The sequence below is a fragment of the Bombus vosnesenskii genome, unplaced genomic scaffold (assembly GCF_011952255.1).
Source record: "Bombus vosnesenskii isolate JDL3184/JDL3185 unplaced genomic scaffold, Bvos_JDL3184-5_v1.1 scf7180000013294, whole genome shotgun sequence".
Lineage (NCBI taxonomy): Eukaryota > Metazoa > Arthropoda > Insecta > Hymenoptera > Apidae > Bombus > Bombus vosnesenskii.
This window is the reverse complement of record NW_022882945.1, coordinates 1,746,536-1,769,437: the sequence shown is the minus strand read 5'-3', so window position 1 is coordinate 1,769,437 and position 22,902 is coordinate 1,746,536. Positions and strand designations below refer to the sequence as shown.

At 38.6% G+C, this 22,902-nt stretch overlaps 1 protein-coding gene across 8 annotated transcripts in view; it reads right to left on the bottom strand.

Annotated features, from left to right (window-relative positions):
* LOC117232933 (nuclear factor of activated T-cells 5) overlaps positions 1 to 22,902 on the bottom strand; it is a 58,632-nt gene that overhangs the window by 9,462 nt on the left and 26,268 nt on the right. For 4 of the 8 annotated variants that reach the window (XM_033492718.1, XM_033492720.1, XM_033492722.1 and 1 more), the window contains exons 1-2: positions 14,721 to 15,449; positions 95 to 381 (exon numbers count right to left, since the gene is read on the bottom strand). The exons of 1 other annotated variant lie outside the window; for it this stretch is intronic. In XM_033492718.1, the coding sequence (XP_033348609.1) occupies positions 95 to 381; positions 14,721 to 14,859 (426 nt within the window). In that variant the 5' untranslated portion in view covers positions 14,860 to 15,449. Of the gene's footprint in view, positions 1 to 94; positions 382 to 12,220; positions 12,300 to 14,720; positions 15,451 to 22,902 lie in introns of those variants that run through there. 3 more of the 8 variants (XM_033492724.1, XM_033492721.1, XM_033492719.1) reach the window with 3 other exon arrangements.

Sequence of the window (22,902 nt, the reverse complement as noted above, 5' to 3'; positions counted from 1 at the left end):
ACTATTTTAACAATGATTTTCGTATAAACGAGAGTTTACTGTACAGCGAAGTGGTTGGTCTCAAATTGATCGAACGATAGTGTAGTTGACTAACGTTTGCGTTCGTAAGGTGTTGTTGACGGTCCTCGAAGCCGAGGCCGGAATCGTTGGAGCTATCGCAACTGTCCTGTGCCGAGCCGCCTCTCGATCCGTGCTCATCCGAGTTTCGTAAAGATCCTAAGGATATCTTAGGCTGTTGCTGTTGCTGCGATTGTGATTGTTGTTGCTGGCGTTGCTGGTGGCTGATCCTTCTTGAGGCGGAATGCGCGCGGCTACTCGACGTGACGGTGCTTCTATGAACCGATCCTGTCACCGCTGATGATCGACCAGCTGCATTGTTACCTGAAACCATAGAATTTAATTAATAAATAGTCAAAATTTGGATACAACGATCTCATAATTGAATGCGGTTTAATCCCCTACGAAGAACTCAGAATGAATAATATTTTTCAAGGTTCCTTGCATTATAGAAACACCGAGAAAGATACCGACAGTGGTGAAGTACGTAAAGTACGACAGTACGTGTGAAAGTTGGGGATGAAAGTTTGCGATAGAAGCATAAAGCACATAGTAAAGTTTAACTTTGTTCTTTGAAACGTGTCAATTATAATCGTATGAGACTTAAATGAACGAAACACAGGTACCTACCTCTAAAGAACTTTACTATAAAATGATCGTGACTCGACAATTTTTAACAAGCCGAAACCTTGGAACATCGAGTAATTTCCCGTTACCTCACCCTACGTAACGTACAAATGACGAGAAGGAGCTTAATAAAACAGCTCGGGCCAATCGACGATCAAAAACTCGCCTTCCCATCAGTTAAACTCGACGAACTCGTCCGTGACAGAAATGAAATCGAGTCGGTCAACAATAAACCGACACCTCGCCGCGCGACAGCGAATCGGAGGGAAGCAAATAATTCAATTCGGACAATGACACGTTCCAAGTCGGAGTTCAAGACTGTCAGACAGGAGTGCAACGATACATGCGTCACCGACCAGCCGCGACATTACGATTCTTCGACCATGTCGATCTTCCTTGTCGGCGACGAAGCGTGTTACGTAATTTTTGATCCGAAGTATATTTTTGAAAAAGGACGAACGAGTAACTACGAGAATCGACAATGAGATATGTCGAGAGCATAGAAAGATTCTCGAGTCGAGTATTAGTTCTTGTCGAAGACGAGCAACGTAGTGTCGCAATCGTTGCAATGGAGACACAGTGCGATTTGACTTTTATCGAGAGATAAGATTTATATTTATGAGATTCGCGCTTATGAGATTTGTATTTCTGACGATGTACAGAGGCTCCTGACGCTTCTATTAGTCATCACTGAAAAATCGCAACGAAGTCGCGTCGTTCCTCTGAGAGGCATTATCGCGCGATTTTTAACGCGAACGCGACTCTGTTCGACGGCGGGAAAAGAAAATCCGTGGTTATATTTAAATAACCGCGTTCTGTCTGACGAACAGGCGAGAAGCGACGGTTCGACGAGCAGCTTTTAGCCTCGATGCAGCAGCGACTGGTCGTGATTTTCATTTTTCCACTATGGCCGATACAAGCGGTACAGACATCGAGCCGTACAAAGTCCGACAGAGATCGATGATTGTGTGTTAGCGCACTCGTCTCTTCGCAGTCAGAGTAAAAAGACGGGTTTATCTCACGACGATTAACCAGCCGGCGATCGACAAATGGAACGAACAATACGCCGCGTATCACGGATTGATTTTGATATTTTTTCTACGTCTCTCTGTTCCTTCACTTTTTTATTTATTTCCCTGGTGCTTTTGTATTTCCTTTTTCTCTTATCCTTCTTTAATTTCTTCTTTTCATTTCTGCGTATTCATAGAGATTCTGAATGACGTGAATATGTCGTAGGGAGCCACTTGTTGGGACTATCCAACGCTTTATTTGGGATCGTAGAGGAAGAAATGCAATATATATAGTTTTTATATAAAAGACAAAGAGTACAGTTGGCAGGTTTTAAACAGAAGTTAAGGAATTAAGAATCGAAGATTATGTTATTTTAGACTTTTATTTAAAAATCTATAGGAGGAAATATAGGAAGATTTGCTAGGAAGAATGTACGGCAAATTGGTTACAATTAGATATTAAGTTCGAGACTTAAAAATTATTTTAGGACAGATCGTTTAAACTGTAATTCTTATTAAAGATTCTACTCTTACTATTATTAGAGAATGATAAAACTGCTCCACATACAATAATGTGGCGTAGTTCACTTATCATAATATAACTACATATTCTGTATTTCGTCATAGGCCCCACTGAATCTATTTTCGCTGATAACATCCCACGATAAAATTCTGCGCGTTTCTCTGGTTTTTGCGAGTTTCAGATCTCGTAATAATTCGACTATAAATCCGCCATTCGACGTTTTCGCCCCTGTAAACCGCCATCTCGAAATTCCTTCCAGCCATTCTCGATTGTATCTTAAATATTGGACCTCGTCATTGCTGCGAAACTTTGAATTACGATGTGTATTCGATCCTTCCCTTTGCAATAACAATTTTTGCAATTTTTCCATCATTATGGAATATAATTCATCGCGACCTGGCTGACACATCATCAAACTGCGAATGTTCATACTTTTACGAAGAGAACTAAAGAACGAGGGATGCTCGAGGGATTTGTTTCAACCGCTAAAACTTAGTACCATGTCTCGAATATTTTTCCGTATTATGTTCATTCTGCGCATCTTTGCACCCTTTAAATTTCCCACAAACGCAATCTACGAACCACACAAATATAACATTTTTACACGTATTAACAAATACAACAACACAGAACCTTCACGATAAGCAAATTCCAAGGAGCAATTCCAAGTAAACGCGCGAGCGCAACAATTATCCTCGCAAATAAAACGTAAGTACAGCCGCGATACGTGTGCAAAAGAGTCAACCTCGAGCTCGCAGATAAACAGGGAAAAATGCGTCCGAACGGATTGAAGAGAGAAGCGTCGAGCGAAGAAATGAGAAAAGAAACGAGGAATATCAAGAAACTGGCAGAAAGAGAGCGAAAAACACGATGTGAAAAGAGAGAGAGAGAGAGAGAGAGAGAGAGAGAAAGAGAAAAGGAGAAATGGGGAGAGAGAAAGGGAGAAAGAGAGAGAGAGAGAGTAATATCGGTCTATCTATAGAAGCTCGACTACTGGATGGGATAATTGCGTGGGGGTGAAGTTGCAATCGCACATGCAACTGGTGGTGAGGGGATCACCCCTCTCTGCCTTGCCGCCAACAGGGGGTAGACAGGCCGACGTAATGGGCACGTGCACACACGTGTAAGGTGCATCTATGTGATCGTCGAGGAAAATCACGGGACGATGTCAACGACCTACGTTCGCGACGATCTTCGTCGTTTTCAACCTCGATGCTCGGCGTCGTGCACCGTCGCTTCGTGGCGACACTCGCTACACACCTCGTTATTTCGCTTTTACCTCGCCGGATAAATCGCGACCTGTGCGCGGAATTTAATTACGGCTGCGAGTAATTACGCCCGCGACGTAGACGCGAACGTCTGACGGGATAAGGGTACGCGTTTGTTCCTATCGGCGACGTTTATTTTCCAACCAATTTTCTACTTATTTCGAGTGAAATTCGATTAGCTGATATACGAAATACGTAAATTTGTTTACACGTAGTCTGGTTATATTTAATGGTTACTTAAGAGTGATGCAATCAAAGAATTAAAGCTATCAGATATGTATCATCCGGTAACGAGGTACTACAAACGGTGGTTCTAAATTTGTCGAATTCTGCATAAGGTTGACGCGGTGACTCCACTTCGTTTGTTACGTTCCTCGCTTCCGTTTCGAAAACTGAACGTGCCACTTAGGATAATTGAAAGAGCAGCCATTCCGCCGGCCTTGCAATACATTAAAAGCTTGCCAGAGTTGCGTAAATCATACATACAGGTGGATATATTTCCCGTTTATCGCGCAACGCGTTCCTGCGCGCCGAAAAACACGAACTCTAACCCTGTTTGAAAATCCTACGTAATTCGAGTCAATAAACAAGGACTTTAGATCTCAAGAGGAAGCTTAAAACCGCTTAACGATCGCGAAATATCTTATCGCAACCCTTCAACGATACCAGTCTGATATCAGCAAAGTTGTTGATCGTCTTTCTTTTTTTTTGTTCACGATAGGGGCTTGTTACGGTTGTGAAAGACAACCCCGAAGAGATCAACATGGGCGACGTACCAAAACCACGAAAGAAAATCCAATAATCCAATGATCGTCACCGATTACGAAGCTAACGAAGAAAATAAGGATCGCGTTGGAAGAAGAACAAAGGAAAAAGAAACGACCGCGACGACGAACAACAATTATACAACCTGTGTCAAATAAATTTCGTAGAATTCGTAGTAGAAGGTGTGCAAACTCGTTTAGCTAGCGAACGAGCATCGTTATCCTAGTGTTCGGACTATTCTCCAAAGTAGACTACCAATTTTTCCTGTTCTTACGATATTTTTTCTTCTTTCTCTTCTGTCTCGTTTTCCCGCCGCCTTTCGACTGTTTCTTTTCCTTATTAGGCCTCCCTCTGTCTCTCCTACGCCGTGTACTTACGTCTCCGCCGATTGTCCTCGAACTCGTGGAACATCCGTGCATTTGCGAGTGTACTCCCGATAACAGGATCGATAAACATCGTTACTATTACACGGCAAACAGCGCGTCGGACCGCGCGCTAACTATGACGCCTCTCGAGTCTCAAGGATATTGTTACCTGCGCCGATCGATTCTCTCTCTTTCTCGCTCTCGTGATCCTTATCGTGTACGATCCGTGGCGTTCACCATCGTGCGCGCGGAAGTAACTCGTATGCAAAAGCACCGCCTTCTTCTACTGGTTTCCCTTTTTTTTCTTTCGACCACTGTTTGTCAAAGTTTCTATAGCAGGACTACGATAATTTGAAGCGAATATCAAATAGTCGGTATCAAATAATTGGCGGCAAAAAATTTCGTCTACTGGTATAACGATTCTTCTATCGGTTTCCTCCTTTTCCTCTTTTCCCTCTTTTCTCTTTTTAATCGATATATGTATTTGTTAACATTTCTATAGACAGACTATGATAATTCTAAATAGATGTGAGACAGTTGTGACACAGTTGACGCAGAAATACCGCTCTTCTTCTACCGGTTTCTCTTACTTTTCTCCTTCGATCGTTCTCTGCCAAGACATCTGTAGCGAGACTACGCTAATTGTATTTTAAGTGGATACCACCAAGAACAATATATAATTATAATCGTTATATGTCAAAGAAATAATTAGTGGTTTTGATAATCAGCGGTTTTGAGGTCAGATTAGGCTGTGCTTTATCTTTGATGATAATGTTATAACCAACTTCTGTACGGTCATGCTTTTAAGAAATTTAGTTTAGAAAATGTTGATATCTCTCGATAAATTGGCTGATTCGTCATGCAAAATGTCACTCGATATCTTAAGGAAAACTTCAATATGGAATTGGAATGAAATATTTTATTCGCGTCAACAACACTGTTCGTTCGTCTTTTCCTCGAACTCGTGAAATATTTTTTACCTAAGAAAATCGTATAAAGAACTTGACAGAGCTAAGATTAGTAAGAACGTTGTAAAGATTGAAGATTCGCGCGGCAACTAGCAAAATCATACGAATTGTACAAGTTCGTAGTACTGTTGGTTTAATTACGCTTTGCTAGTTTAATCGCAACTTAAACAAAGTTACTGCTAGATCATTGCTCTAGGTGTAAGTGAAGATAGAGAGATAAGGTGGTGTGCTATCCGTCGATTTTTCTCAAACATTGACTAGATAAAGCATATTCTTCGTTGCTAGTATATCGACTAACATGCCGATGACACTAACATACCAATAATACGTACCAAAACTGAGGAAATGTTTATTCGTAAATTAAATCGCATCGGAAAAAACGTCTCTCTTAATTTTGTAAATTTGCTTCTGTGCATATTCTCCCTTTTATCTTTATTTTAGAAAAATATCTCTCCATTCAATCTGTCGGGTACTCTCGATTTCATTTCATGGAAGTTTCAAAATAGTATTAATGAAAAAAAATATATAAACATCCATGCTTCCAGCTTTTATTTTATAATTTTTTTTTATTTAATAAGGCTTTTGCCTATCTTTATGTTATACAACCCGTCACTGTATACTTTCGATCGTGTTATTTCCTTTTCTAGATGACGACACTCGACATTACCTTAACGGTTTTCACGATTTCTATATTTTATCTCATAGATTCCAGCACTTTCGCTGGAATTTCGGAAACCTGCGTGTAAACGATTAACCAAATGCCTCGAGCATTTTGTTATCTGCCCGAAAATCGAATGTACAGTTAGAGAACTGACGGGAAACTTTCCAACGTTTTCCTGTACCGTCCAGGGGAACCGCGTTCCACGGATTCTTGCGACAGAATTCGCGTGACACGTTGACAATCCACTACACGGTTAACGACGATACCGATAGCCTACTTAAGAAGCGGCGATAAGCTCCGTAAAATCCGCGAGGTCACGACACAGCGTGCTAAATAAACGCCACATCGCACGGATATAGCTGAAGAGGAAAGAAGGAAAAGAGTAGAAATGGAGAAGAGATAAAGGCTGTGGACGGACGCCGCTTCAAGATCGATAACGAATTTTCGTATTCTCGTCGAACCAATGAGTTTTTAATATCGTGGTTTCTCTTGTCCCTGAGAGCGATCGGTATCGAAAATTGCTGAAATTCGACAGATCGGGAAACGTCATCGACGAATGCAGCTGTGTCAATAAAAAATAGCTACGAGGATCGCGAAGAGCGGAGCAAAGTTTCTCACTCGAGTTTTACAATTCGCGGAAACCCGTTTCGATAAATTTATTATTTAACCCTCAGGCTGTGTAGTTAATTTGTACAATTACCATCGGGTAATTTTAGACGCGAATGAATTCTATTCTATTTTCAATTTTATTATATCTGGCGTCGATTACGCGACGTCCGTAAAAAATTGACGGCGCACAGACGATAACGAGGGACGACAAGAGTTTTCGAAAATAATAACCTCTGACTTTTGTACAGTTCGAGCAACATACATATATTGAAAACCAAACTCTTCATCGTCCTCGTCGTCGTTCTTCATCGTCGCGATTCCTTTAATCGGATGCGTCGTCATTCTGTTTCATTGACACTGAAAAAGAAAAAAACGCTTGATCCCTGTAACCTCGAGTTCAATCTATAGGCAAGAACAATCACAACAGAAGAATTAACATTTTAGTAAATAAATATTTAACTCTTTATCGTGGCTCGTTTGTTATCAAAGTTTGTTGTCTGCGACTCCATACAGACCGCGTTTAAAAAGGGAAGAAAGAGATACGAGTTTCGCGCATTTTATCAGTAGGTATCCTCCGTGTACAATCGAGTGAGTCAACGTACTTTTTAATCAGATCTCTTTTTCTTTCTCTCTCCCTCTCTCTCTCTTCATCTCTCGACCACTCACTCTGCACGTACATCACTACACATACAGTTTTAGAGTCGACAGGTCACGTACAGTAGTTCGCGAAAGTACATGATCACCTGCAGAAGCTTTTTTTGGATACTGTGTGTGTTATACAAAATATTTTGTATGGCACGCGATATGACGCGATTTTGGTCACGTTGATAAAGTTTGAGATAAATTCGAAAATGTATACAGAAGTTGCAAGATATTTATTGCAAACAGACACTTCATAAGGACCGCAATGTTATTTAGACAGTCGATTATTCGTTGTAACAATAAGCTTAAATATTTAATAAGATCGTGCTTAACGCTAGTAAATAATTATATGTTCTAGGTAGCTATCGTTCATATCGCACATGTAATATAATTTTTTTGCTGCGTTCTAATATATTTCCAGACTAGTTTCAAAGTCTGTCATCATAATCATGACAAACGTGTTCCTGTAATTATAGCGTTAGCGAAATTTCAAATACTTTGTGTAATACACACATAATATATTCATACAAACTTTCTGTGATAAGCGTTCGAATAATTTCACGAGTGATTGTACCTCGAGTATGTACGACGAGTCGATGTTATTTACGTAACAATGAAAAGAAATAATCAAGCCGGCCTCTCTCGCTTATCGATAATTCCGCGAGATGATTAGTCGGTTGACGGGCCACACGTTCTCCATCTCGGCGACAAGCGAAAAACAGGCCTGATAAGTATATACTTTTGTGAGAAGATCGTGCTCTTTCGTATTCCGATTACTTCTTCAGATTATATCTCGACGTGTACGTTTTTGTTGTTCTTCCGACTGTGATACGACACTTTGATAATCGCGTTGATAGTAAAATAAGCATAGTTTTCTAGTATTTTTGGACATCATAAAAGTAAGCCATGTATATAGATAGTAACAGGATTGAGATAAGTGCGCAATTATTTTGATAAAATCGTCGATTGCCCGAAGATTCAGAAACGAAAGATTTCGTCAAATCTTCTACGTTTTTCGAACGAGCACGAAGTTTGATTAAAATTATAATCCGACTATGGTAATTCGTTATAATCGTAATCTAACAAATGTAGTACATTCGTTGATAAAATTTAGTTTCATCCTTCCAAATTACGAGCAATCGTCGCTCGCCAGGCCAGTTCTTTTTCTCTCTCTCTCTCTTTCTCTCTCTCTCTCTCTCTGTATGGTTTAATCGGATTCTGGTCGCGTCGCCAGTTGTATCAAGTGTACTGTTAGACGAGCGTACGAGCGGTTCGTATATATTGCCCAAGAATGTGTACATGCGCATTATTAATGAGCGTCGCTTTGCGCGTAGACTTCGCACTCGCGCGGCCGAGCACATGTTCGAAACACGTGGATTATGTCGGCGGGGACGCCTGTAGCGCGAGATCTCATCTAGATGGATGTGCCACGTTATGAAAGAGCCCGAATACCCAACACGTGGGACGATTTCAGGCCAATCGGGTCTCGGAAGGTATTCTTACGGGTTTCGTTCGTTCGAGAATCTAGTCGAGATCCAGGCGTGATCGCGTTGAAAAAAGATTAGGGAATCCGTATAACCTTGACGAGTTTTTACGTGAGAAATGGCCAGAATATAAAGTAGAGTACTATCACCGATTCGATGTAACGAAATGAATAAATATCGCGATCTGAATATTTGATTGACGAGCGAATCTCTAAATTAATAATATTAGGTTTTTAATACTTCATCGATAATTAGAAGAAAAAAGTTCAGGAAGAAAAGCCATGTAAAGAGCGGATATTGAGTTTCGAGCATCTCACCGACGATTGCAGAAAAAGATCTATCTGGAGATCATGCGGCAAATGGATATTGTATTTTGAACGATTAAAAGAAAAAATCTATAGAGAAGCATATTTAAAGATGGAAAAAATTGCGTCACGTTTCCCTAGGGAAAATCTGTCTATTACTGAGTATCCAACGATACGAAACGTGACCCGAAATAACCTCACGAATTGCGGTTTAACAAGAAGGTTATCAAACTAATTTCTCACTGTTGCGAGTCGAGCGTGGCCAATTGAATACGTTGAAGAATTTGTACACGTTCGTAATCGTCAACGAGATTCTTCTAGGAATGAAAAACACATAGTTGAATTCTATGGATGTTGGATAATTTCGCAAAGAATGCAATCTATGCGAGCGAGGCCCATCTACTACGATTCATCGTGTTCTCCTACGTTCCCGGAAGCACTCAAGAGGCCGAGAAACGGATTAATCCCTCGAGAGTGTAATAAAATGGCAAAGAATTTGAACAAGTAATTTAGAAAATAATTGTTTCAGTGTCATCAAGATCTCCTGCATTTTTTACATCAGAATTAGAAATATACGAGAAGCCGAACGTGTTGGCAATCCGATACTCGGGACGGGTCGAGTCCTGAAAGTATCTCGTAATTCGAGATTGCCGGAATTCTTGAGAATTATAAAATTATATTATATCTATCTCGTATTTTGTTATATATTTATTACGTATATTTAAAATTCTGGAGTAGTGTTAAGGTCTCCGGGATGCTATCTCGAATTACGAGATACTTTCAGGAACCCGATCCGATCCCGAGAAAAATTCACAACCAACAATTAGGTCCCGACCCAAAGTATTCGGGTTCTCGCATACCTCTAGATATAACATAAATTATAATAGTACTTGACTTTAGTTCGGAGCAAGGTAGACTTTGATCGTATAATCAAAATTATGTGCAAAAGTTTCGCTACTATAACTACGAATTAAGATAACTAGCGTTATAACGTGAATAATAAATTATCTTCAATTCCTAGGAATTAACTTTTTTCAGCGTAATAATATAACGAAGAATCAGTGTTATTTGTCAGAAGGCACAGTGCTATTTAATTGCTTTTTTCATATGGCAATACGAATAATCACTTAAAAGAAGTAATAATTATTCAATACCTTTGAATCTCTGAAAATTAAAGACGAATTACAATCAGAGCTTCATCGTAACAAAAGATTCTGGAAAATGAGGCTGTTTTCCAGCGTTTCTTGGAAGCATTTCACGATTGTATAATTGCATGCTTGTTTAATATCGTTCAATCTATTAAGTATTTGCCCGTTTAAGCTCGTTCATGATTGTAACAAAAAAAAAAAAGAAAAAAGAGAAAAATGCTGGAAATACGAAGAAACTTTTAATTCGTAGCCGATTAAATATTAAAATCGAATCGAATACGCATGGCGATGTTTATCATTTTCCATTTACGATGGAATTTTTCTAATCACAAGATACCGAGCTGACAAAATATTTGTCGACGCTGCAATGTCCGACCTACCTAACGATCCATGAAATGTCTCATCAAGGCTCGGCCACGATCGGATATAACAAGTTTCGACATTCGACTCTGCGTTCTACGCTAATTTGTGATAATTTTAACGTCGAGTCAGCTTCATCGGCTGCGTTCAGGTAACTCGAAATTGGATAATCTCATGCGAGGACACAGATATTTACAAAGTATCTGAGAGATATAGATGTACCGAAAAATTACGCCTATTTGGCTAGCTGGATCATCTGTTCTCAGTGTACGTTAAACGATCGTTAACGAGAGAAAAAAAATCGTTCAAGTCGCTGGTAAAATATTTCGCGTTTTAATTTGTCGCAAATTCAAGAACGACAGATAGCAAGCGCGCTCGCGAGTATTTCACATCCATACGTTTCACACTTGTCTGAAGATCGCGGAACAATTTACCTCTATTTTTTTTCTTTCCTATATGTGTAGCTCGATCACATGTAATTTCATGGCCGACAATGACAAAAGAATCTGTGATACGTTTTACCAAGATCGAACAACGAGAAACAAAGGCGAAACTGTTTGGCGTTGTTCAATGGCGTCCAACTATTTTTTCTTCGATATCGCTGGCAAAGAAAAGTAACGATAGGTATATAACAATAATACGTTCGTTTAATGGAATTCGAGATTCGAATCATTGAACGAACGCAGATACGTCGAAGAAAACTGCAGAAACTTTCTCCGACTATTTAGATTCTTTTTCTCCTACTGGTATTAAATAATAATCAACGATTAGATAGAATTGCGCAATCGTGTAACCTTTATTATCGTAATAGCAGCGTGAACATGCGGACAGTTTTACTCCCGATACTTGTATCTACAGACACGAGATCCTCAGAGAAATAAATAATCCGCGCAAGCCTCATCTTACGCAATCCAGAAGGATTACTTTACAACCACGCACATTACTCATTCCTATGCTAAATTTTACTTCCCGCAACTTCATCGCTCATCAGAGAAACTGTCCCGCCAAGTGGCGCGTTTTTTTCGATCCTTTTCAAATCTACACGACTTCTTTAATTCTTCGATGCACACGATTTTTTCATATAGTATGATCCATACAATCATTTTAATTCTACGACTTTTTCAACTTATTAATTTGTTCAATCCTATGATCGACGCCAACTTACAATGTTTCTCAATTCTTCGATGTATCGATGCTCCGATAGAAACGATCTTTCCAATTTACTACGATCTTTTTCAATGCTACGACCCACGCCGTAATCGACATAATATTTTCAAAGGTGTATTATAAGAATTTCAAATGGCACGATCTTTTCAATTGCCCGATCAATAGAATTCTGTTAATTCTGCGATCGATAGGATCTTGTCGCGTGTTGTCGTACGGCCAAATTTTGTCAATCGAACGACGAAAACGGTTCTCACGACTCACCGAAGAGCGTATCGCCGAACGCAGGAAACACCCCGTTCTCGAACGGATCGACGAGACGTAACATGGAACAATAGAGATCGCAACAACTCGTGACACTATGTGGAACGGTTCTGAAAATTCTTACCACAAGCCAGAAGATCGGTAAGAAGAAGAGGAGGAGGACGACTGAGGAGCTGATCGTTCGCCACGATCGGCCGCGAACGCTCCAACGACAGAAAATCGGAGAGGAACGAACGACGAAGAAAAGCGCGGGAGACGCAAAGCGCGATTGGTCGGCGGTGGTTTCGAGGCGGATTGCCGCGGACCCGAAGCGGATTGGCTCTCCCTTCTTCCGTTTCGCCTGGCAACGACCGCGCAAAAGCGCTTTTCAGACGGGCCGCGATAACCGGAGTATCGCGATTCGCGACCGTCTCTCAGCGGCCGTAGTCTTCCTTCTCCTCCTGCGTTCTGGGACCAAACGAGTGAATCATAAGAAAGCATAACACAGATAGAGAACGTTCGCCAACGACGGCGATAGGGGTAAGAGGCGAGAGAAGCGCGTATCAAGGGCGAAGGAGAGGAAGGAGCGCGCGAGGGCAGTGATTTATTGTGAGCGTTCGAGACGCAGGAAAAGAGGAAAGGAAAGGAGATGGCGGAGGAACGGAGTGGTACGGTTCGAAGGATTCCTCGCAGAGGTTATCTCAGACCCGATACAATAGAGACGGCGTCGATTTCCCGGGTGTTAGACAGACGAAACAACGCGCAGAAATGCTTCTAACAATAATATCGAGACGGCAGATAAGCAGAGAAAAATAGCGTGGAAATGCAATCGACCCCATCCCGAGTTCCGAATGGAAATACAGAACGTAGAGGGAGACTGGAGGATTTAGAAAGAAGAGGAGTGACGAAGTATGTGTCGTATGGAATAATTGTTATTTATGAGAATTTAAGAGATGGATAGATTTACATAGTATCTGTATGAATTCGAGGTGGAAACGCATCGAATGAAGAGGGCGTGTCCCTTTATGTATGAGATACTTATGCATAAGATTTTAAGGGATGAAAGGGATACCATGCTACTTACAAAAAACTTCGTAGATCTTAAAAAAACGAAGTAAGCAAAGCTATTGCGTACTTACTACGACAAAACGATCAAGAACTGTTTTATCAATACCTGATATGTTAAAGAATAAACGTGCTAATATACGACGTTGTGTGTACATGGTTTTTTACTTAAGCGAAAACTACGTTTTTTTGTCAAATGTATGAAGACCTGCAGCGCGACTAATTTTTAACAAATTGTATTTCTCTTTATCAAAGGTCAAACGAAAACTATATATTTCACTGAATGAAAATAACGTACCGTTTCGGAGTAGAGGTCGACTCGTAAAACACGAAAAAACGGCTTGTTGTTCGTACGATGCAGACGTATTTAAGTTACACGTTAACTGAAATAAAGCGCGGAACTCGTTTAAAAAAGAGACAAATAAATTTGTGGAATTTGGAGCAGAATAATCGTACGTTTGAAAAAGAGGTAAGAAGAGGAGAGGAAAAGAAGAAAGGAAAGGAGGTATCGTGGCGTTCTCATCGACGACGGCATAAACAAGTAGAAGACTCGCCCAAGGGTACCTATTTAATAAAGAGAGAAACCGGTAGGATGAACATGCGAAACTCTTTATCGTCTTGTAGCGCTAACGGTGGCGTTAGCTCGATTAAGTTGCAGAAATCTTCGCAATTTCTCTAATTCCTCCAATTAATCATTCCGGTATATCCATAAACCAGGTTGGGAAGAAGAAACGTGGCTAAAACATTAGTAATCCAGACTTGTAAAAAAATTTTGATAAAGAAAGCCACGTGAAATTTATCTCCTCTTACGTGGATGATGCAACATACGAAACGTTGTCTCTTAAACCCAAAGAAAACTGCGTCATTCAATAGCAAGAAAAGTGAGCTCGTTTGAGTTTCTTGAACTCTATGATAGCAGCAATAACAACAAAAAAAAAGGAAATAAAACGGAATTACTGTTGCTTTGTTGCTGAAATTAAAAGCACCAATGACGTATAAAACTTGGATGAAAGAAATGAAAATAAAAAGAACACATCTTTATTCGTATATTTTACAAAACAATGATTAACATCTTAAAAAATATAAGTACCTAAATTTATAAAATATCTATCCAAAGTTACGAGTCGATTATGTTTTACTGCTTTTATAGTCCTAGAATATAGTGACGATTACGGCTAATAAAAGAAACGGGAAATTCTCTACGTCCAAATAAAATTTATATAAATATCGCATTAAGCGTGCGGTATAAATCACTCAAAGTCTCGACGTAAGTCGCAAGTGAGAGATGAAAGACAATAAAAAAAGAAAAGGAAAGAAAGAATTGAAAATACCACACACAGAAACAACTGGTTTCGACTGGAGATATCAATTACCAGGCCTATGTAGGCATGATCCAATCGTTGAATATTAAACAGTAATAATGAAGCATACACATATGGAGATGGATCAAGTTTACCGTGTCGATAAGGCTCGATCAATGCATTTCCGGTGCATCGAAGTTGCAGAAGCATTTGAAGGTGCTCGTGCCCCTGTTCCAAGGTACAACTGTTGGTCCTCCTAAGTTCTTGCCGCCTTTTCTCAAGATCGGGTGCCATGAGGTCTCCGAGGACCAGAAGGCCCGAGAAGTGATCTTCTCTGTAGTTCTCAAGCGTATATTTCACGCGTCGATCGACGATCTCCGAAGATTGAAACGATCGATCTTCGCGCTTTCACTTCGCACTGTCTCTCCACACGATTGAGCCTCGTCGTACGAGCAACTTGTTCCATATCACTCTCGAGGTGCACGTGTTCTAAGTTACCTCCGTTCGCGAATCGATCGATCGATCGATTTGGGGAATCGTTTGGTAAAAACTTGATCTTGGATCGTTTCCAAAAAAAATTGCCAGTCTCAACGTGTGTATGTAGTCTCTGGTACGATGATCGAATCGAATGGAAATTCGTGAAAAGAGGTTTCTCTCTTCCTCTTTCTTCCTTTCTGTTTACAATGCAGAATCGAGAAAAATGAAATGGATTCCGAAGAAAATGTCTATCTTTCTCTGAAATAGCAGCACTTTTTTAACCAACACAGCACCAGTTCGATGTTGTTCACACGGTAATATGAACGATCAAGCAAACACAAACGAATCGATATACCGTTCAAGGTACATCGCCTGATCGCAACGACTGTCAGACGCACACTGGCGTTTCTTGTCTCGTCGTCGATCGGCCAACCCGGCATGGTTTGAATAGCGAGTAAATAAGCCCCCACCATGAACGCTCACGCAACACGTTTATACGTTCCTGCATCCCCGACCAGCTTCGGATATATCGAGAAGGAAGGTGACCAATCAGCAGCCGCTAATTACCCCACTGTCTATCTATCGCATCTCGAAGCTACTGGCTGAAGCCCGACACATCGCACACAGTTCTTCCCGGCGAGCAGTTTTTATCCCTATAATTTCATCCCCAGTTCGTTTATTTTCGGGGGAAAACGATGTTGACGATGATCCAACACACGTTAAGGTGGACCTATAATTGCTCCGCCTGATCGACCGTTGGAAAATGTAAAAATTGCACGCTTATTGCGGGGACGTTCGATTTACGTGTCTAATTTAAACCATGGGGCTCTCAAGGGTGAAATTTCAGCTCTTGCGAATTTTATTTTAACATTATCGTCCAATAATAACACAATCAACTTTCTATTTTTTATCTGCTACTGAAGAATAAATAGACCGAGGACTGTGAGTATTTTGTAGATTCATAACTTGTTGAATACAGCTGAAAAACTTGTATCTATTAAAAGAAAATGTGCAAATGGAAAATGTACGAAACGATTTATTGTAACCACTAAATATTCAATTTCGGTCGCATACCGTGCATCTTTACATCCAGAAATTTTCTATAAATGCGGACAATACGCATCTACGTATCTACGTATTCAAGGTTTAAAAATTTCTATGTGGGAAGAGAAAAAATTTGTTTCTAGTTTTACGATGAAGCAGAAGCGGTAATGAATGGGTCGGTGGGCAAGAGAAAATTAAATCTGAATATTTTAACGTGTTTCACGTCGGAACAAAGCAACAGGTAGCCTCCAACACGCCCGCGCTCTAATTGGCAAGCTTCGAGTCAGTTTCGAATTGGTTTCGCCCCGAAACGACGAAATATAGACGGCGACTTATCTTTCGGGGATATTGTTTGCATAACGAGTAACTGTACGGCTGGAGTTAAGTTAGAACTCATTATCGTTCGAATAATTACGAACGGTACCGTATTAACCCTTCGTACGAAAAAATCGCTGAGTAACGAACCACTTTGTTCCCTCGCGGTTCTAATTGGTTATAGTGCTTGAACTTTTTACAGCAATTTTGCAGTTTACCGTTGTATAACGAGTTAATATGACGATGAACATTATGGAGAAGTCAAGGACAGGTGCTGACGACCTCGCGTGTACCCGATGGATTAATTTTTCATGAATTTTTGTTACTTTTATACTTCGATTTTGATGGATGGATCTGTTACAGAATGAAGCTTTCTGAACGAAAGTTTTCCAATTAAATTTCTACACGATCAAACAGTTGTTCGATTGGTTGTTATTCGTCGTTATTTCCTAGGATGAAATTTTCTATCATCTGATAGTCGTTTTCTTTTTTTACTATTATTTTCTCGAATTTAAAGTCACGGCTTTTGAAGGATACGTGAAAGATCGAATATCTGAAAGAACTAGATCTACTGGATGTTTAAACTGTTGACGAGGCTATAAAATGCGACGCCGTTCCCATAAAATCAGCTCATTTGATTGCAACCTAACTCTATTGTCCCCTTCTCCTTTTACTTTTCCAACTTCTCTATGGATTCTTCCCCCTTGGCAACTTTTATTCCGAATTAAATGAAACAATCCTCAGCGATGTTCGAATCCGTGATCGATCGATGAAATACGAACAGGGATAAGTGATAGAATCTAATGCAAAGAAAAGATGTTCCTTTTCTTTTTTCATCGCCGCATTCTTATCGCTGAAATAAAATTTGGTAATTATTTACAAAGCGGTCGATCTCAACATTCTGACTAACTTTCTTCTATAAATATAATCGTCACTCGGTTTTAGCCATATTTGCAAAAACATATTCGATACTATATATGGTAATTTACTATTTACAACATGTGTGTTATTGATCTGAGGTATCCTACGGTACAAACCATACAGTTGTAGACAGTAATGCAGACAGTAATGCACATACACAAACTGTAGAACGTGTCTGGCGGGAAACCAGAGCAAACACTACACGGTATGGAAATCGCAAAGGACGTTATATTGGCTATTTAGCCAAGTTTCTATTTCGACAGCGGTATGATTTGGATAGTCGAATAGTTACGTTTCTTAAAATAATGGCTGAAATATTTTTTCAATTTCGAATAAACGATAATATAATATAAAGTTTTATATAAATTCTAAATTATTTAATAGTTAAATTTATTTCATGCTACCGTTACCAAGACACTCGATAATTATGATCACTTGTCGCATCTATTTGTTTGTTTCTGGCATAGACGCAATTATTATTATTATTAGTGTATAGTATAATACCAGTACAAGTACCAAACTAATAACCAATATCAGTTCAGTAGAAAACGATCTAGGATCTAAGATGAAACCCTCTATTTTGCCTTTCCGTGAATTAATTTTGGTTGGGCTAGATAAAAATACAACCGTCTACGTTACAAACAATTCAACAAATTTAATAATTTGTTGTAATATAGATACGATAACGCGTAAACAATACCAGGACTGTGTGCGTAATGTGAACACTTCCTGTCAGAAGCAGAATATGATATAGGGTAGGATATATTTTTGCTGATATTTAGGAAATTGAAACCGAGCGGCGTATATATGTACAAGGAAAAATTGTTCAGAATGTTAACCTTGATAACATCTCTTAAGGTCATTGAAATCGTTGAGATCGTTCACTTGGTAAATAATTACTCAAAATTTTCTTATGGATAAGCAAATATATGTATTTGATAAACGTCTATTAACGGCAAGAGCAATGAAAGAAAAACAGTTTCCCGAGACGCGCGAATAACAGGAGAATTTCGTTTTGCATCTTATGGAAGTCACAGAAGGCGGACCTTAATCAAAGATACTGTAGCTCTCATTACCAGGTTGACGTTAGCGAGAACGAAGAAAAAATCGTTATATTTATTTTCAGTAATATTAACCAGTTACTAATAATCTTCGATTTGGTACACCTAACTATACCTGTGACATCTGAGACACTCGTGGAGCCTCCTGAACGTACGTAAAATCAGGATGATGAACTGGATGAATGGGCTCCGTTATATATTTAGTTTAGTGCAAACACGATTCCGCGACAACGATTAAGAAAAAAATATATAACAGGAAAAAAAGAAAAAGCGGGAAAAAACGGTGGAACTACGTTACGTAATCTGGCCAGGAAAAAAAAATCTGGACAGTACGAAGAATAATCAGTGTTAACTTTGATCGAAGATATTCAATGATACTTAACGACGAAAGCAGGAACATGAATATATTATTATTCATAAAGCAAGTTAATGAAGTTAAGTTAGGCATAAATATGAGTCATAATCAGAAAATTCAGTTGAAATTTATTAACCGCGTATATTACAAAATTTATAAGAAAAATTAAATTGTACGTTTGAAGATTTGCTTTGAAGGTTTTATTACAAGCTTGATCTTATATCATTTAATATCTTATTTTATGAGGCACGTAAGTTGCGAATGGAATAATTGATTTCGAATAAAGTAACCAGAAAATGAAGCCTGCGAAAATTATTTAGTATATAATAAATAAAATAGCGGACTTTTCAGTAGATAATACTTATGGTTGCCAGTGTACGTACCAATCCGAATATGTCGAAACGCAATTAGCTCGAGACTTAACAGATTTGTTTGTCGATTTAGACAATAGTGAAGATTTGTCTACCGATCGCAATACCGATAATCCGATTATTTAAAGACTATGTGTCTACCAATTCGATTAATTAGCATCGAAGGTTAACATTTGTTCGGTCTCCACTTGTCGGAGCTGTTTGCGGTGTATTTAACGCTCTTACATAAATTAACCATCGATAATTATTATACATACATGGTGTTTGTGTCTCAGACACGTTTGTTTTACAATGGTCAAAATGTATCGAATCCTGCGGATCGTAATTTGATTAACAGTATTCCCAAGAAAACTATAAACGTTGAAGTGTTCGTTAAGAGATCAGCCATTTCATATGCAATTTACTATATTTGATCATTATTATCATTAGTAGAATACATTATTAAAATCTATTATTATTCCTATTAATAAACAATAATAAATAGGTAAATATTTATAAGAATAAAAGAGAGACGTATCAGAAAAGATCGAGGCTAATGAAGTAATAACGATTAGAAATGAACGTTTAATAATTGGGTGGCATAACGGCAAAGCAATTTACAGCAAACTGAACACGAACGATTAAACGACGATACATCGACCAATAAAGTACCTTTTGACGTTGACACTCGATCTCCATACACGAATGAATTTAACGTTTTAATGAGCTGAATCTATAAAAAGCATTCGACGTTTACGTCGATTGAAATAGAGATTTTAAATTGCAACGAGTTACGTGAACCAATTTAGTTATCACTGTTAACGATCGAACGTTTCCAAACAAACGGCCTCGCAGAAAACTCATATGGAATTAAAGAATCTGAAAAAATCTGATCCATGGGAAGTTAATTTGTGTCCTGTACATATTATACAAAATCTGTAATATTTCGTCGATATTTCGTCAGAAATCATACTAATTTCTACTCGAATTTTTTGATATATATATATTAATTTCGAAATATATAAATATATAGTAGATTCTTCCTTATCCAATGTCACATTTCCATTCGAAAGAAGACAATTGATCAACGCAACCGAAGCGATATTTTAGCGAAACTTTGCAAGTCAAAAATTTCAAGTTATCGACACTAATAAATTCCTTTGCATAATAACGACAAGCTTGATAGGAAAACAAATGAAACCGTATATGAATATTTTGCAAATAACAAGTCAATTGATTATCCTATCTGTTAAATGTAAGATTGTAGAGAAGACAATGTATAATCTGTAAATTAAATAAATCATCAATAAGTATGAAGATACATAAAGAAACAATTAAAAAAAAATGAAAGTATCACGATTTGAATCGAAGAAACGATAGGACCAGAAACAGAACTCGATCTTTCGTAGCAACGCGATTGTTAACAGAACGGTGTAGTAAACAAATCTGAAACGATGTATATGTGAAAGCAATGATCAGGACTCGTGACTCGTGACCCTCGACATTAAAGGTCTCGCTTTAATCGAGTCAGCACACTCCGTTCGCGTTAACCAGCCGCGTATCTCCCCGTCTGTACTTATGTACAATTTTTTTCTTTCAACACCCACCAATCGTCACGAGCGCTTCCGAACCCGCCGTAGCCGGTTTCTTATCAACGTATCCAGGCTAATCTAAAGGCGGATACACACAGTCGACGCATATACGTCGAACGCGTTGTAATACGGACAATCGGTGGATCGCGAACGCGTCTCGTCGATTAAAGACTCGTTACAGTGTGTAATGAGCAACAGCGTGTATATTGTCGAAATAGTTGAACCGTCTGAGTCACCTCACGTGCGCACAGAAAAATGTGTCGCGAGCCTGTGATGGTCGTTTCGTTGTCACGAGTTACGAATCACGAGAAAATGATATGTAAACTTTCTCCGAAACGATCATATAAAACTTTCAAAGATCGTCGGAGCAACTGACCGATTTACGTAATTTCTAATATTACATACGATTCGGGGAAGAAAATGTGTAATTTTGGATTCGTCTAATTTTGAAATATGCTCTAATTATACGGTTATAATCGCTCTAATTTTGGAATTTGAAATTATTTGTTTCTAAAACGGTACACCGATTACAAGATTATTACGTTGACAGTTGCGATAAAATTTTATCGTCTTTTTTTCATCCGTTTGATTATGCTATTGAGAGAGCATCCTTGTGCTTGTATTTTCTTCTTCGAAAGAAACGCGATTATTAATATCGCAATAGTGATATACAATTGTCGATACACGATTGCTGATACACGATAGCCACGATGACAAAATGAATTTGCATTCATTTATGAAAATTCGCGTCGATGATATTCCAGAATGAATCTTCTGTTCGATCGCGAAAAAATTGCACAACAATGGGAAGGCTTTAGCTTGTATCGTATCATCTATCGGTGTCGCGTCATGGTCACTCGATTGTTATAGATCCTCCGATAGATCTGTCTTCTGTTTGAACAACAACGAGAGAAAATTAATTCGGAAAAGATAAAAAGCTGGACACGTGCGATAAATAGATTCGATGCGAAGCTCGAGTGTCCATGCGAAGGTTAAAGACTCAAATTATTAACATCGTTCAACAAGATCATCGTTCCGCGAATGAAAAAATGTTATCGACGTCGCATATATCGTTATATTTATCGATAAGGATAAAAATGAGAAATTGTATCGAACGAAAGCGTATTAGTTTCAAGTACGCTCTAATAATATTACTCGATATATTTTTATATTCAAAACATCATCGTTTCTTGCCTCTTCTTTAGACATTTCTATGTTACATAATATGAACAAAAAACTGATTTTTATTTGCATATAAGTGTGTACTACATGTATATTACAAATTCAGTTATGTATTTATGTAAACTTGGTTCATTATTATTAGTCAATTTATTATCGGAAACAGTTTAAGTTTATTAAAAATTCAAATATTTTCTTGTCTTATGATAATTTTGAAAAGAACATTATCTGTATTCGTGTAACTTTGCTTGAATTTGTTGAATAAAAAAAAAATTAATTTACGCGAGTCATAAATAAACTTCATAATTTTATTTAATAAGTCACTGATTTAATTTGTATATCTAACATTGTAATTATTATACGATTCACGATAATATTTAATAATGTCGTACATTACATATTACTTGTTTCGATATAGGCTACTTTTCCTAATCATTAATGTTCCGTTTATTGCTCTATATAATCCGGAAAAATAATTCTTTAATAGAATGGAGATATAATTCTTCCAACAACGGGTATTAGCAATAATACGCCAGCGACCAACGGCCGATTAATAGGATTTTCATTGTCAGAGATCACCGACCGCGTGTTCGTTAATTGGATCTTCTGGCTCAAATGTTGGAAGATACACCCTTTCTACCAAGTAAGCCAATATACCATCAGCTAGCTCTATACAGTGATTCTAAACCGTAAAACACGAAACAGCGTGAGCGAATCATACGATGAAAGTTAGAATTACGTGTACTATATTCGCAAATTTTTACTCGACGATGTTTGGTTACTTTCACGATTTTTGCCTCGTTATATTTACGTTTGTTCCGTATGTTTCTTGACCTTTGCTCGATAGAGGCTCGATCGTTGTTGTCAAGAGTATCGAATTAAAAGGAAAATCGGACGATAAAGCGATATGAGAATACGACACAATATACGCGAAGCGTTATACGTCTGGTATAACATATACAGACACGAGAAGCAATATGAATGAAAACCAACGACAGGACACATGCAAATTAAGATGTGAAGGAACACGTGGCGGCATGCTC